The sequence below is a fragment of the Carya illinoinensis genome, chromosome 16, assembly GCF_018687715.1.
Source record: "Carya illinoinensis cultivar Pawnee chromosome 16, C.illinoinensisPawnee_v1, whole genome shotgun sequence".
NCBI classification, from domain to species: domain Eukaryota; kingdom Viridiplantae; phylum Streptophyta; class Magnoliopsida; order Fagales; family Juglandaceae; genus Carya; species Carya illinoinensis.
The window spans coordinates 11,448,466-11,460,986 of record NC_056767.1 but is presented as its reverse complement, the minus strand read 5'-3'; the positions used below and the strand labels follow the sequence as shown (position 1 = coordinate 11,460,986).

Genomic DNA, 12,521 nt, shown 5'->3' with positions numbered 1-12,521 from the left:
ATTTAGCTGGAACTTCGGACAGCTTGGGTGGAGCTTGCTTTTGCTTTGATGGTGGACTTTACTTTTGAGTGGAGAAATGATGCTTACCTTGAGTGGACCGAATGATGCTTACCTTGAGTGGACCGAATGATGCTTTGCTTTGAGTGGAATTCTTTTTCGTTTGAGTGGTATTGGTGGGGGCCTTGTTTTTAGACGGAGGCACAAAGGAGTTGAAAGAGTTCTGTTTTTTTTCATTCATTCGGATGGGGGACGGAAGGACTTCCACTTGAGCTGGAGTGAGACCAGCTGGGGGGATGGCAGTAGGAGTTTAGTAGGAGTTGAACTTGTTGTGTTTGCTTTGTATTCTCCTTCGGGACAGCAGAGTGAAGTTTGTTTATTTTCTGTTTGCTTTGTATTCTCCTTCGGGACAGCAGAGTGAAGTTTGTTTTATTTTCTGTTTGCTTTGTATTCTTATTCGGACAGCAGTAGGAAGTTGTTTTTTTTTTTCTGTTTATTTGTTATCTCATTCGGCTTTCAGAGGGAAGGAGGGGGAGTTTCAGTTTGAAGTTCTTGTTTTCGTGTTTTATTTTCTGTTTAGAATCTAGTAGTAGCACCACGTAAAGTTTTAGTTTTTGTTTACTTGTTTCACTTTCATTTTTGTTTACTTGTTTACTTGTTTTACTTCTCATATTTAGTTTTTATTCTTTCGGTTGTAGCATTGAGCCTTTCTTTTTCCGTTCTCTCGTTTGTGTTCATCGTTTGGAGTTTGCAAGTTTATTTTTCTTCATGCTCTTTTATTTTTCCTTTCACCTTTAATTTCTGTCTATTTAAATTACTGTCATTTATTTCTCCTTGCACCTTTAATTCCTCTATTTAAATTAATGTCATTTATTTTTCTTTCTCCTTTAAATTTCAGTCTATTAATTTCAGCAATTTTAATTTACTTTCTTGCATTTTAATTCCTTACATTTCATCGCTGCACTTAAATCCAACAAACAAACATGAATCTGGTTCACGACCAGTAAATTTTGATTTTCATTGCACTTCTCCATCCATTGTACATATCATCCTCTTATTTTCTCTTTGTGAAGTTTTTCACATTTTTCAACAAGTTTAATTTTAAGTAACCTTTCCCTGTGGATTCGATCCTGTAAGATACTACAACGCCTGTATACTTGCAGGTAAAACTGCACTAGATTTTTGATTCATTAATTCGAGTCAGATTTTAGTCGCATCAGTCACCACCATCAATCCAGATCCTCCAGAACCTTCGAATGCTCAATCTGGAGGATTGTCTTTTAGGAGATGTGTCGGCAATTGGAACCCTTGGAAACTTAGAAATTCTTGGCTTTCCTAATTCCAATGTTGTATTGCCACGGGAAATAGGAAATCTTAGTCGATTGAAGTTACTAGATATGAAGGGATATTATTCTAAAAAGCGAATTGCAGCAGGTGTATTTTCTGGTTTATCAAAACTAGAAGAATTGTACGTTGAAGGATTCACGAATTGGGGATGTACGACTATGATGGAAGGAAATGGAGAAGTGACAAATAATAATGCAAGCCTCACTGAACTAATTCCTTATTCCAATCAACTGGTGGTTTTAGAAATCAGTGTACCAAGTATTTGTTGCTTGCCAGAAGAATTGGACTTCTGTAATTCTGATTTCAGATTTAATATAAATGGTAGAGACGATGGGAGGTATTTATTTGAAAATACTTTGGGACTCAAAATAGAGGATGCAAGTGATCTTGGGGAACACCGAACATTTCGTTCACTGTTGAAGAAAGCTGTAGTTTTGTGGTTGGATATTGCAAAAAATTCAAAACATATTTGGTTTGAGAAAGAGCAAAAAAGAATTTTACCATGCACCTTGAAGGATCTAAAAATTTCTAGATGTGAAGATTTAGAATATCTACTTGAAGGCGCATCGGATGTTACTCCACCTAATACCTTCCATCTCCTGGAGTCACTATCATTAAATAACTTACCAAGGCTCATTGGCATCTGTAATTCCACGGATTCAGTTAAGGTATGTTCTCCCAGTAACCACCACATATATGATTCACTTTCTATGTGGATTAGTTGAAATTTTTTGTACATGTTGCCAAGCCCAACAAAGAGTTTAATGGTTTTAAACATTGCTGGAAAATTTGTAATTAGGAATGATTACTCTTATTCTAAAGTCTGTAAACCGCACACAGCTTACATGGTATGATTTGATTTGAAAGATAGATTTAAAATTTGAATCTTCCAAATCAAATCTTATTATTTAAATGACGTGAATAATGTGTTCTACACATCAACTTATGAATAGAATAATTCTTCAAGAATATTGTTTTGTAGGGAATAAACATCATATTACTTTCCTATGTTAAAATACATATTATATATGAAAACTACTAACAATATTTTAATGGTTCAATTAATGGACTAAACAAGTTGAAAGAGGAGGTAGCACTACACCAACAACCGTCGCTCATAAATTATTTTCATCCAACACCATTTTGTGGGTACCCAAGTTGGGATCCCTTAATGTAGAAGGCTGTAGATCACTAGAAGTGGTATTTGATCTGGAAGGACTAAAGGTTAAAGAGAACTGCAAGCCTATCCTAGCAGTACTTTCTTATCTACATTTACTAAACTTGTCTAGGATGTCACATGTGTGGAAGAATATTCCACAAGGATTTCAAGGCTTTCAAAACTTAATATCAATTAATATCAAGAAGTGTCATACACTGAGAAATTTACTCCCTGCTTCTATAGCAAAACTACTTGTGCAACTACAGGAGGTTATACTATGGGAATGCAACTTGATGGAAATTATTATTCAAAGGGAGTACGAAGCTGGAGAAGAAAGGAGAGTTGATATTTTGAGTAGGGAAGCCCATTCTCTTAAGTGGCCATCCATAAAGAATATCGAATTGTCCAAATGTCCAAACTTAAAAACATTTGGTTCAGAAGTTAAAAACAGAAGAAATGAAAGAAAGATGGATGCAGAATTGGATCCAAGAGCCCAAGAGCCTAGTGCCGCCTCCTCATCGGCAAGAGAATCTTCAGGACGTTTTAACCAATGCATGGAGTCTTGTGTACCACGTTGCAGGAATTATAGTCCAGCCCAACGAAATAGCAGCTCCTCTTTCGGAGAGAATAAGCAAGACTTAATTAACAAAAAGGTATGCGATTAAGGTTTATTTATTATTCTTTTCATTTATAACTTTTTTGAAACACTTCAAAGATTGCATTAATTATTTTTATTCTTGTTATTTTTTTTTTATATATATTTTTACTAAAACTCCATAGGAACTTTGGACAATTCATTTCGGCATCGTTTGGATGTTGAGATCATAAGATGAGAAATATGTGAATAATAGTAAAATAGTTTATAAATAGTAGTAAAATAGTTTGAGTTAAGATATTTTATGGGATTTTGAAAAATAAGAGAGAAAATGTTGAATAAAAATATTATAAAGTTCAAATATTATAAAATTATTATTATTTTAATATATATTTTTTAATTTGGAAAATTGAATTTTTTTTGTGTTTTGTTTGGAAATTTAGAAGATTTTTAATGATTATGTAATGATTAAATAAAAAAGTTGAATATTTAAAATTGTAAAGTGTGTGTTTGAGTGATGTTTGGATGTTGAAATGAGATTGGATGGACTATGATGAAATGAAATCATATCAACATCCACATTAGGCTTAAAGGTCTTAGAGTTCCATTAGACTATAAATAAATAAAAGTTGGTTATTTGCACTATTAAATTATTGATTTTGCTAGTTTGGCCATGTAATTTAATTAGAAAATATGGTAATTTAGGGGCTCAAATCGAAGTTGAGCTTAAGATTGTCCTCTTGCAAGCCTAGCTTGAATGTGTCATTAAAAAAAAAAAAAAAAGATTATGTACTCCTTCACACTTTTTTATGTTTTGCTAGATTACGTTGACAAATCAAGGGGAGGAAAATGTGAGTGAGACTGAAAATCAAACAAAGATGTTGTCTCTGTTTCCACACAACTTGATTGAAAGTTTGGAAAATCTACAAAAACTTACTGCATATCAATGTGATTCATTGGAAGTGATATTTGAACTTGAGGGACTAAATACTGAAGAAAGCAATAGCTTCAACAATTTGACAAAGTTGTCGTTAAGATATTTATCGAAGTTGTTGCATATATGGAAGAAAGGCCCACGAGATATTAAGGGATTCAATTACTTGAGATGGCTACAAGTATGGAAATGTAATAGTTTGAAATGTTTATTCACACCATCCATAGCAGAACTTCTTGTGAAATTAGAGGAAATAGAAGTACATGGCTGCAATGAAATGGAAGCAGTCCTTGCAAAAGAATTAGGAGATGAAGAGAATAGAGATGTGATTGTATTTCCTCTAGTGAAGACCCTCGAGCTCATGAATTTACAAAAGTTGGAATGTTTTTACACCGAAGATAATCATGCTTTTGAATGGCCATCTCTGGATAGAATAACAATAACTGGATGCCCCAAATTAAAAATGTTTGCTTCGACAAGTACAAAAACACCTAAGCTGAAGGGAGTGTATACGATCATGTCCGAAACGCATCTACTATTGAATGAAAGAGATTTTCAACCAATGATAGAAGGAAACCTCAATGCCACCATACAACACATTATCAAGAAAAAGGTATGTTACAATTTAAACCAAACATTGCTTAATGGGAAAGTCTTTACTTCAACTATTTGTTTATCATTGTATCGTAATAGTAGAGATGCATATAATTATAAAACTTAATTATCATTCACCTCGTAGTAACGTAGTATTTATGAGTTAATAATTGAGTTCCACAACGTGGTTTTGATACATGGGTTCTCTTTGTCAGGGACTTTGAAGGGAAAAGTGAGAAAAATAAAGATGATATGGGTAATGCAGTGAATGCATATGCTAGGAGGGTAAAAAGTAACAAGGACCTTACGTTTCTGTTCATAGTTATTTGGTAATCACGAGGTTGTGGGTTGATGGTGGATAACTTTACTAGTTTTATAATTATTGAGCATTAATTTTTGGTTATTTGCTGGTGAAGAACTGATGGGGTGTAGGGTGGAACATTTTGTTGATGTTAAAAACATGAAAATATAGAAATTCAAAAATATGGTAATTAACATATGCACATCTTTCGTCCAATACTGCAGGCAAATGCCGCATCTGGGATGGCTGTACATGATGATTGCAAACTAAGGTTTTTAGATCTGAAGGCAAAAAGAACTTACCGCTTTATTGTTTACAAAATTGAAGAGAAGCAAAAGCAGGTTTTTGTGGAGAAGCTTGGTGAACCAAGTGATAGTTTTGAGGATTTTTCTGCCAGCCTTCCTGCTGATGAGTGCCGATATGCTGTGTATGACTTTGACTTTGTGACAGAAGAGAATGTCCCAAGGAGCCGGATTGAGTTCATTACTTGGTAATATTTAGTGTCACGGAGTTACCTATATATATATATATATGTATATTTAGTGTCACTGAGTTTACTATGCTTTCTCATGTTCTATTCTCTGATTTGTTGTCTCTTGTGCTTACTGATGTACCATGCTATGAAGGTCCCCTGATACTGCGAAAGTGAGAAGCAAGATGATTTATGCGAGCTACAAGGACAGGTTCAAGAGAGAGTTGGATGGTATTCAGGTGGAGTTGCAAGCTACCGACCCTACCGAGATGGGCCTCGATGTTATTAGAAGCCGGTCTAACTGAAAGTAAAATGCCAGCTATGCAATGGAGATATCTCCAACTGTCTGATTCAATGTTTATAGTTTGTGGAACTTATTACTTGCTTTAATCCTATGATGATGGCTTTTTTTCACATTTTAAAACATCTTGAATTCTTATTTGTGGTTTTATTGGGTTATCACCTTTTAGTGTGAATTTATTATACACTTATTATTATATGCTGGTTTATGGGGGTACATAATAATTTCAATTGTTTGCTTATTTGAACCCTACTTTGCGTCGTAGATCAGGCTATTCTGTTGCATTTCCCAGTATGGAATGGATTCCATGGCTATGTTTTCAACTTGTGTTTCATCTAATGCCCTTTAAGCATGGATCAATTTTGGCATTGGCACGTACTCCCCCGTGGTTTTTCACCGTTTGTCATTTATACATATCCTCACCATTTTTCACCGTTTGTCATTTATACAAGAAAATAGGCCTATTGCAGCGATTTTTATATTGTTGTAAAAAAAATCGCTGCAAAAGGTTATCTATTACAGCATTTTTTAAATCGCCGCTTTTTTTGGTCTTAAAAGATGAAACGATGCATGATTTACCTTTTTGCAGCGAAATATCTAATATTTACAACGGTTTAAGTCGCTGTATCTGTAAAATTACGTTTGCAGCGCCTAAATATAGTCGAAATTGACATGGGCGCCAAGTTTCAATTTTTTTTCCCCCAATTTATGTTTTGTTTTCCCTCCAGCAGACACCCCCCTCCCTCTCTCTGTCTCCCCGCTCTCGTTCCCCCAGCGATCCTCCCTCAACCCACGCCGCCGGGCACAGCCCGTCGCCAGCGACCCCACCACGTAACTGCCACCTCACCTCGATGTCCGCCCCCTCCTTCTCCCCCAAACCCCATGCCGGAAATTTCCTTTTCCCCAAATCTGGCCTCACCTCTCTCTCTCTCTCTCTCTCTCTCTCTCTCTCTCTGTATCGCCGTCGCTAGGGGCTCCTTTTGCCACCACTCAGTCCGGCTCCACAATCGGGTGAGCTTCTCAACAGTTTAGGGTTTCTTTTTGCACAGCATACATTTACCATGCTATATATCCACATTATATGTATAGGCATGTATCTTATTGAGCGTTGATGTTTATGGTTTTGATTTGTGCTCCAGAGAGTACGCATTTGCCGATGTGGGAAATTTGGAACACTGCGCTAAGTACTTGAACCGGACGCTTGTTACGTACGGATTCCCGGCTTCTCTCGATCTGTTCGCCAATGATCCGGTCCGTTTTGATGTTGATCGTTGTTTTTGCTTCGCTCGGATTTGTATACGATATCATTTATTTACTTTAACCTGTTTTTTCCGTGCTTCGCAGGTTTCTGTTGCGAGAACTTGCAATTGTCTATACTCGTTGCTTCAACAGAGGCAGCGGGATGTTGAATTTAGAGACTCTGCTAGTGAGCAGAGACAGCGGCAAGTGCTTTGGCCTCAATCTCTGTCCTATTTTATTGTGTAAACGTGTCTGATTACCTCTAGTTCCGTTGATCACTTTTTGTTCAATGTTGCACTGTTGACATGTCCAATTAGTTTATCAATGTCGTTTATATGGTGCATTGATGAAAGATGATGAAAGATTATGGCGCTATATGTTAAGAGTTCAATACATGCAGGATGTCTTTGACCTGCCCTTTCACATGGCTAGAGATCAAATAGAGGAAAGTCTCCGAAATAAGATGACTTCCATAAAGGTTTTTTTTTTTTTTTTTTTTTTGCCTTTTCTACCAATTCATCTTATGATTCCTATGGACAGTAAGATGTTAATTTATTTTCTTGTTTATGCTTTGACATTTGAAGGAGCGTATGGTTCAATTGCAAGATGCACAGAAAGGTGCTGAAGTTACTTCTGAATCAACTGAGAGGGAGCTTGAACTTGAAGCTCAACTTGTTGAGGCCAGGAGCATACTCCAAGAGCAGGTACTATACTCGTCTAATGTAAATTGGAGATATGCAATGCATTTTTCTTTTGGTTTCTAGATTAGGTAAATTTTTTTTTATATGCTCCATAATATGATGGTGCATTTTTTTTATGATATGGATTACCTTCCAAGCAAAACTATATGTTATTAAGTTGAATGTTGAATAATTTGTTTTATGTTCATCCTCCAATTTAACCGTAGATTGCTTTCCTTATTTTTTCATTCTGCATCCACTATTCTATTTGGATTACCTTATAATTCATGCTTTACATGCAAGTTTTTAATTATATCTGAGATTCTGAATACTTAATGCAATAGGAGGGATTTGGCATTTTTTTTCCTTCTTTTTTACACTTATTTTTTTTTTCTTATTTGGCATTCATTTTCTTAACGCAAATGAATGGTCCAGAATACTTAAGACTGATGTTTTTATATTTTTTTTCAAGAAACTATAGAAGTGTGCTTTTGCGATTTAAGCTCACTAAAAAAGCACATAATGGGCTTATTAATTATCAAAAAAAAAAAAAGCACATAATGGGCTTCACTTCTGGTAAGTGCTTTGCTCTTGGTGTTCAAGCCTGCTTTTACCAACATTGTTTTGGCCTGCCCTCCTGTTTGGAAGACATAAATTTAGCTACTCATACACGTCAAATTTTTACACTTGGTAGTTGTTGCGTATTGTTGTTCTTTGATGCAGGGTATTACATTTGAGCTAGACGATGAGATGGCTGCAGATGATGATGATCGGGAGGTGTTACAGGATATAATAAACAACACCAAGTTAAGCGAAGGTTATCTTACACTTGCTCGTGATATTGAGGTTATGGAACCTAAATCTCCTGAAGATATCTATAAGGTCTGGACTTGATCTGTATAATCAATAATGCTGGATATGATTTGGTTCTTCTTAAGTTCATAATCTTTACTTGGGTTATCTAGAGCCTGGTTATGCTTATGTATTTTTTATGTAACTACTCTTGCAATGTTTCTTTAGTGTTTTATTCAAAGAGGAATTCCATCAACTGGGATTATTAAACTTTGATATTCACATGTGATTTCCACTGGTTTTTTATGGTACTTTGTGTATTTTGGCAAAAGTGCATATGATCTTCTAAGGAATTCTTTTTGGGCTAAGAAATCTTGTAGAAAGTGCTAAAACTGTTGCTGAAAGTTCCTATCTTGAGTTCATCTTGAATGGTGTCATCATTCTATTGGGAGATATACTGTTAAGGGTAGTTATTAAATAAAGAAGCTCATGCTATGTGGAGCTCTTTCTTTAAGAGGTCCACACACATTTTAGTGAAAACCACGTTCTGCTTATAGGTTAAGATGAAAGCTAGTGGGTGATTGCTGTGATTTCTCTGTTTCCTTGTTGAAAAAGCATCTTCATCGAGTAGTTCTTCTATGTATCTGGTGATGTATTTTGGTCAATTATGATTCTTCCAATACGCTATGGCACCATCTAGAAGTGGTTGCTGCCAATAGATTTTGTTTTTGATGGTCTCCTTGTTCATTCTTGCGCATTACATATGTAGTTTTTTTCTTAATAAACTCATTTATTATTAATATCTAATTGCAAAGAAATCCTATTTGCAAGTCTTTTAATATCATCATTTCATCATCTCCTGATGTGACATCATCCCCTAATATAATGTATAAAAGAAAAGAAGAGCCAAAAGAGTAGAGAGAGAGAGATGTTCTAGGTGCTCATTATGTGTTAAGATAAATGTGAGTTCCCTTTTGATAATGTGCTTTCTCATGTATTTTCTCAGGCACACTTGCTTGAAGGCCGTGCTAGTGCTGGTGCAAGTGTTGACTCGGCTAGACAGAACCTTGCTGCCACCTTTGTTAATGCTTTTGTAAATGCTGGCTTTGGTCAGGTAATGTGCTATAGGCTTGAGAAATAACATATGGTGTGAATTTTTGTGATATTGATTGTTTTTGTTGCAGGATAAGTTAATGACAGTCCCATCAGACAGTTCTAGTGGTGGCTCTTCTGCCAACTGGCTTTTCAAAAATAAGGAACATGGAAAGACTAGTGCTGCAGCAAGTCTTGTATGTCTTTTACTGCCCAGTTTATCTCTTCTTACTTCTTCAACCTATAAGTTGGATTCTCATTTCCTCTTGTCATAACAGAGTATGATTTTACTGTGGGATGTTGACGCTGGACTTGCCCAAATTGACAAGTACTTCCACCTAAGTGACAACCATGTTATTTCTGGTGCATTATTAGGAGTTGGGATTGTGAACTGTGGCATCAAGAATGATTGTGATCCTGTGAGTTCTATTAAATATCTTCCTTTGCACAGAGAACACATGATCTTGAATTGTATCTCCTTTTTTACTCTACTTCTTTTATCAGGCTCTGGCACTTCTAGGTGATTACGTAGATAAGACTATCCTAGAAATTTTAGCAGTACTTTAAAATGTATCAAGCTACCCCTCCGTCTATATAAATTATAATGTAAATGAATTTATAATTTGACTTGGGTAAGGATCCTTGGGTACTTTGTTGTTATTTTCTATGTACCCTTTTTATTATTAAGTAAAGGGAATTAAATCCTAGAAGATATACTAACTTTGCTTCTAATACAGATTAATTAATTACTGAAACTGTATGTTTCAGTAGTAATTATTTTTTTTTAATTTTGTAATTAAGTATTTGCAGCGATTTTTAGTCGTTGCAACTAGGCCAAAATTCGTTGCAAATCATCAGTTTCAGCGATTTTAGTCCTTGAAAAAAATGCAAAATGCAACAAAGGAAGCAAGCGTTGCTTTTGGGCATTTGCAGCGCTTTTTATTTTTTTCAGCGATTTTAGTCCTTGCAAAAAATGTTAAATGCAACAAAAAAGCATGCGTTGCTTCTGAGATGGCACATTTGCAGCGTTTTTATGGAAATTTGCAGCGATTTTAGTCCTTGCAAAAAATATCAAATGCAGCGCTAGAATGGTATGTTGCTTTTGACGTACACAAATTGCAGCAAAATTTAATGATATAGCAAGGATAAATTTCGCTGTAATTGATCAAATGCAGCGCCATGGCAGTCACATGGGGTGGCCTTTTGCAGCGTGAAATTAGTTAGTTTGCAGCGGTTTAAAAACGCTGCAAATGAAGTTTTTTGCAGCGTTTTTTCAATAACGTTGCTATTGATCAAAAATATCACTTTTATACTGTCGAACATGCAAGGAGGGTAATAACGCTGCAATTGATCAATTACAGCGTTTTTTGAATGTATTTGCAACGATTTTAAGCGCTGCAAAAGGGCTAATTTCTTGTAGTCCGTTACCGGACTACCGCAATAGGTACATAGTGTGGTTAAATATTTTTCTTCCTTTTTAGAATCTAAATTCTTAAAGTTATTCTTTTCAAATTTCAGTTTCTACATTTCGTCATGATAGACCCGATTTTTTGCGCGATAGGGACATGTCTCCATGGACACAAGAAGGTAAATTTCTATATTTGACCGATTCCCAAATTTTGACTCTCTCTCTCTCTCTCTCTCTCTCTCTCTCTCTCTCTCTCTCTCTCTCTCTCTCTCTCTCTCTTGTTGCAATTCTCAGTTTTCTATAATTAATTTTGTCTAATTTCAGGCCAGCCCTCTTCTGAATTCCTTAGCTAGCAGTCGTAGATGTCTTTACTAGGTGAATTTTCTATTAATTGTCTACTTGTCCTGTACAATAGTAATTCTGTATTCTTTCTCTCATTTTTATTTTATAATGTAGTTATAAGGTAGTTGTAAGGTAGTTATTTCTCAAATGAAGATCAACACAAGTATTATAGACTTAATTCCTAATGCATGTATCAACTTTTCCCTATCTAAGAAGACACATGTAGCCTATTCTTTAAGGGAAGACTGAGACTAGAAGCTCCAATTAAACTTAGAGCACAAAGAAGCTTAGGTGCCTAACCCCTACAACCTTCTTACTAAGGAGATGCTTGGAGAATGAGATGAAATGAAAAAAAAAAAATTGTAAATAGTAGTAAAATGGTTCGTGAATTGTGGTAAATAGTTTGAGTTAAAAGATGTTTTTTTGGATTTTGGGAAATAATAGAGAAAAAGTTGAATAAAAATATTATTAAGTTAAAATATTGTTAGAATATTATTTTTGTTTTGGGATTTAAAAATTATGAATTGTTTTTTTATGTTTTGTTTAGAGGTTTGGAAAATTATAATGATTAAGTAATAATTAGGTAAAAAATTAAAGATTTAAAATTAAAAAATATTTTTATTTGATTAATGTTTAGAAAAGAAAGCAGATACGAAATTCTTAGATGAGATGAAATGCATCATCTCTATTCCCAAACTGCCCCAAAGTTTCCTATTCTTTGAGACATTAAGCAAAACTCCTGAAAAATGGTTGATAAACTCTAGTTTAATCTTAGAGCAAAACCTTACATCTCGATCATACGAGAAAGAAACGGGCCTAGCTAATTGATCTTCACGAGCTTGGTGTTTGCCTTGCTGCAACAAAATGTTTCCTTATCTAAATGTAGCAACATTTTTTTCCTATTCCAAGAGATATTTCAATTGTTTTTAGTATATAAACAAGATGTCTGCTAGGCACCCTAAACGTGGAAATTTCAAATGACATATGAATTTAGCATATTTCTTCCCCTACTCTTTCTAATCCCTAGACAACACTCTCCATCTATTAGCTATTTTATTTAGGGCTTGCTTGGGTAATAAGATATTCACAGATATTTCATTCTCAAACATCACACAAATAGAAAATATTTTTCAATTTTAAATTTTCAACTTTTTTATCTAATTATTACCTAATCATTAGCAGATCAGAGGCCATGAGTTTGAATCCTGACTCTATACTCTACCTCATTTAATTAAATATTCTATGTGTGCGGCCAATTCATTGATATA

At 34.9% G+C, this 12,521-nt stretch overlaps 2 protein-coding genes across 9 annotated transcripts; both read left to right on the top strand.

Annotated features, from left to right (window-relative positions):
* The first annotated feature begins 1,066 nt into the window (after nt 1-1,066).
* Nucleotides 1,067-5,896, top strand: LOC122299085 (actin-depolymerizing factor 2-like). 8 transcript variants are annotated; one of them, XR_006239575.1, is made up of 5 exons: nt 1,067-2,012; nt 2,770-3,156; nt 3,920-4,645; nt 4,842-4,911; nt 5,152-5,206. XR_006239575.1 is itself a non-coding variant. In XM_043109010.1 (5 exons), the coding sequence occupies exons 1-5, from the start codon at nt 1,254-1,256 to the stop codon at nt 5,702-5,704; spliced, it is 2,289 nt and encodes a 762-aa protein (XP_042964944.1). In that variant the 5' UTR covers nt 1,067-1,253; the 3' UTR covers nt 5,705-5,896. The 8 variants fall into 8 exon arrangements, 7 of the variants coding, with proteins under 7 accessions (XP_042964944.1, XP_042964945.1, XP_042964946.1 ...); XM_043109010.1 differs by lacking the exon at nt 4,842-4,911 and adding an exon at nt 5,554-5,896 and having other exon boundaries at nt 5,152-5,417; XM_043109011.1 differs by having other exon boundaries at nt 4,842-4,882; nt 5,152-5,194.
* Nucleotides 5,897-6,540: 644 nt separating this feature from the next.
* Nucleotides 6,541-11,301, top strand: LOC122299087 (26S proteasome non-ATPase regulatory subunit 2 homolog A-like). The gene is made up of 10 exons (XM_043109018.1): nt 6,541-6,711; nt 6,840-6,951; nt 7,045-7,065; nt 7,569-7,643; nt 8,343-8,501; nt 9,418-9,525; nt 9,596-9,700; nt 9,782-9,922; nt 11,022-11,090; nt 11,236-11,301. The coding sequence occupies exons 5-10, from the start codon at nt 8,370-8,372 to the stop codon at nt 11,284-11,286; spliced, it is 606 nt and encodes a 201-aa protein (XP_042964952.1). The 5' UTR covers nt 6,541-6,711; nt 6,840-6,951; nt 7,045-7,065; nt 7,569-7,643; nt 8,343-8,369; the 3' UTR covers nt 11,287-11,301.
* The last annotated feature ends 1,220 nt before the right edge of the window (nt 11,302-12,521 follow it).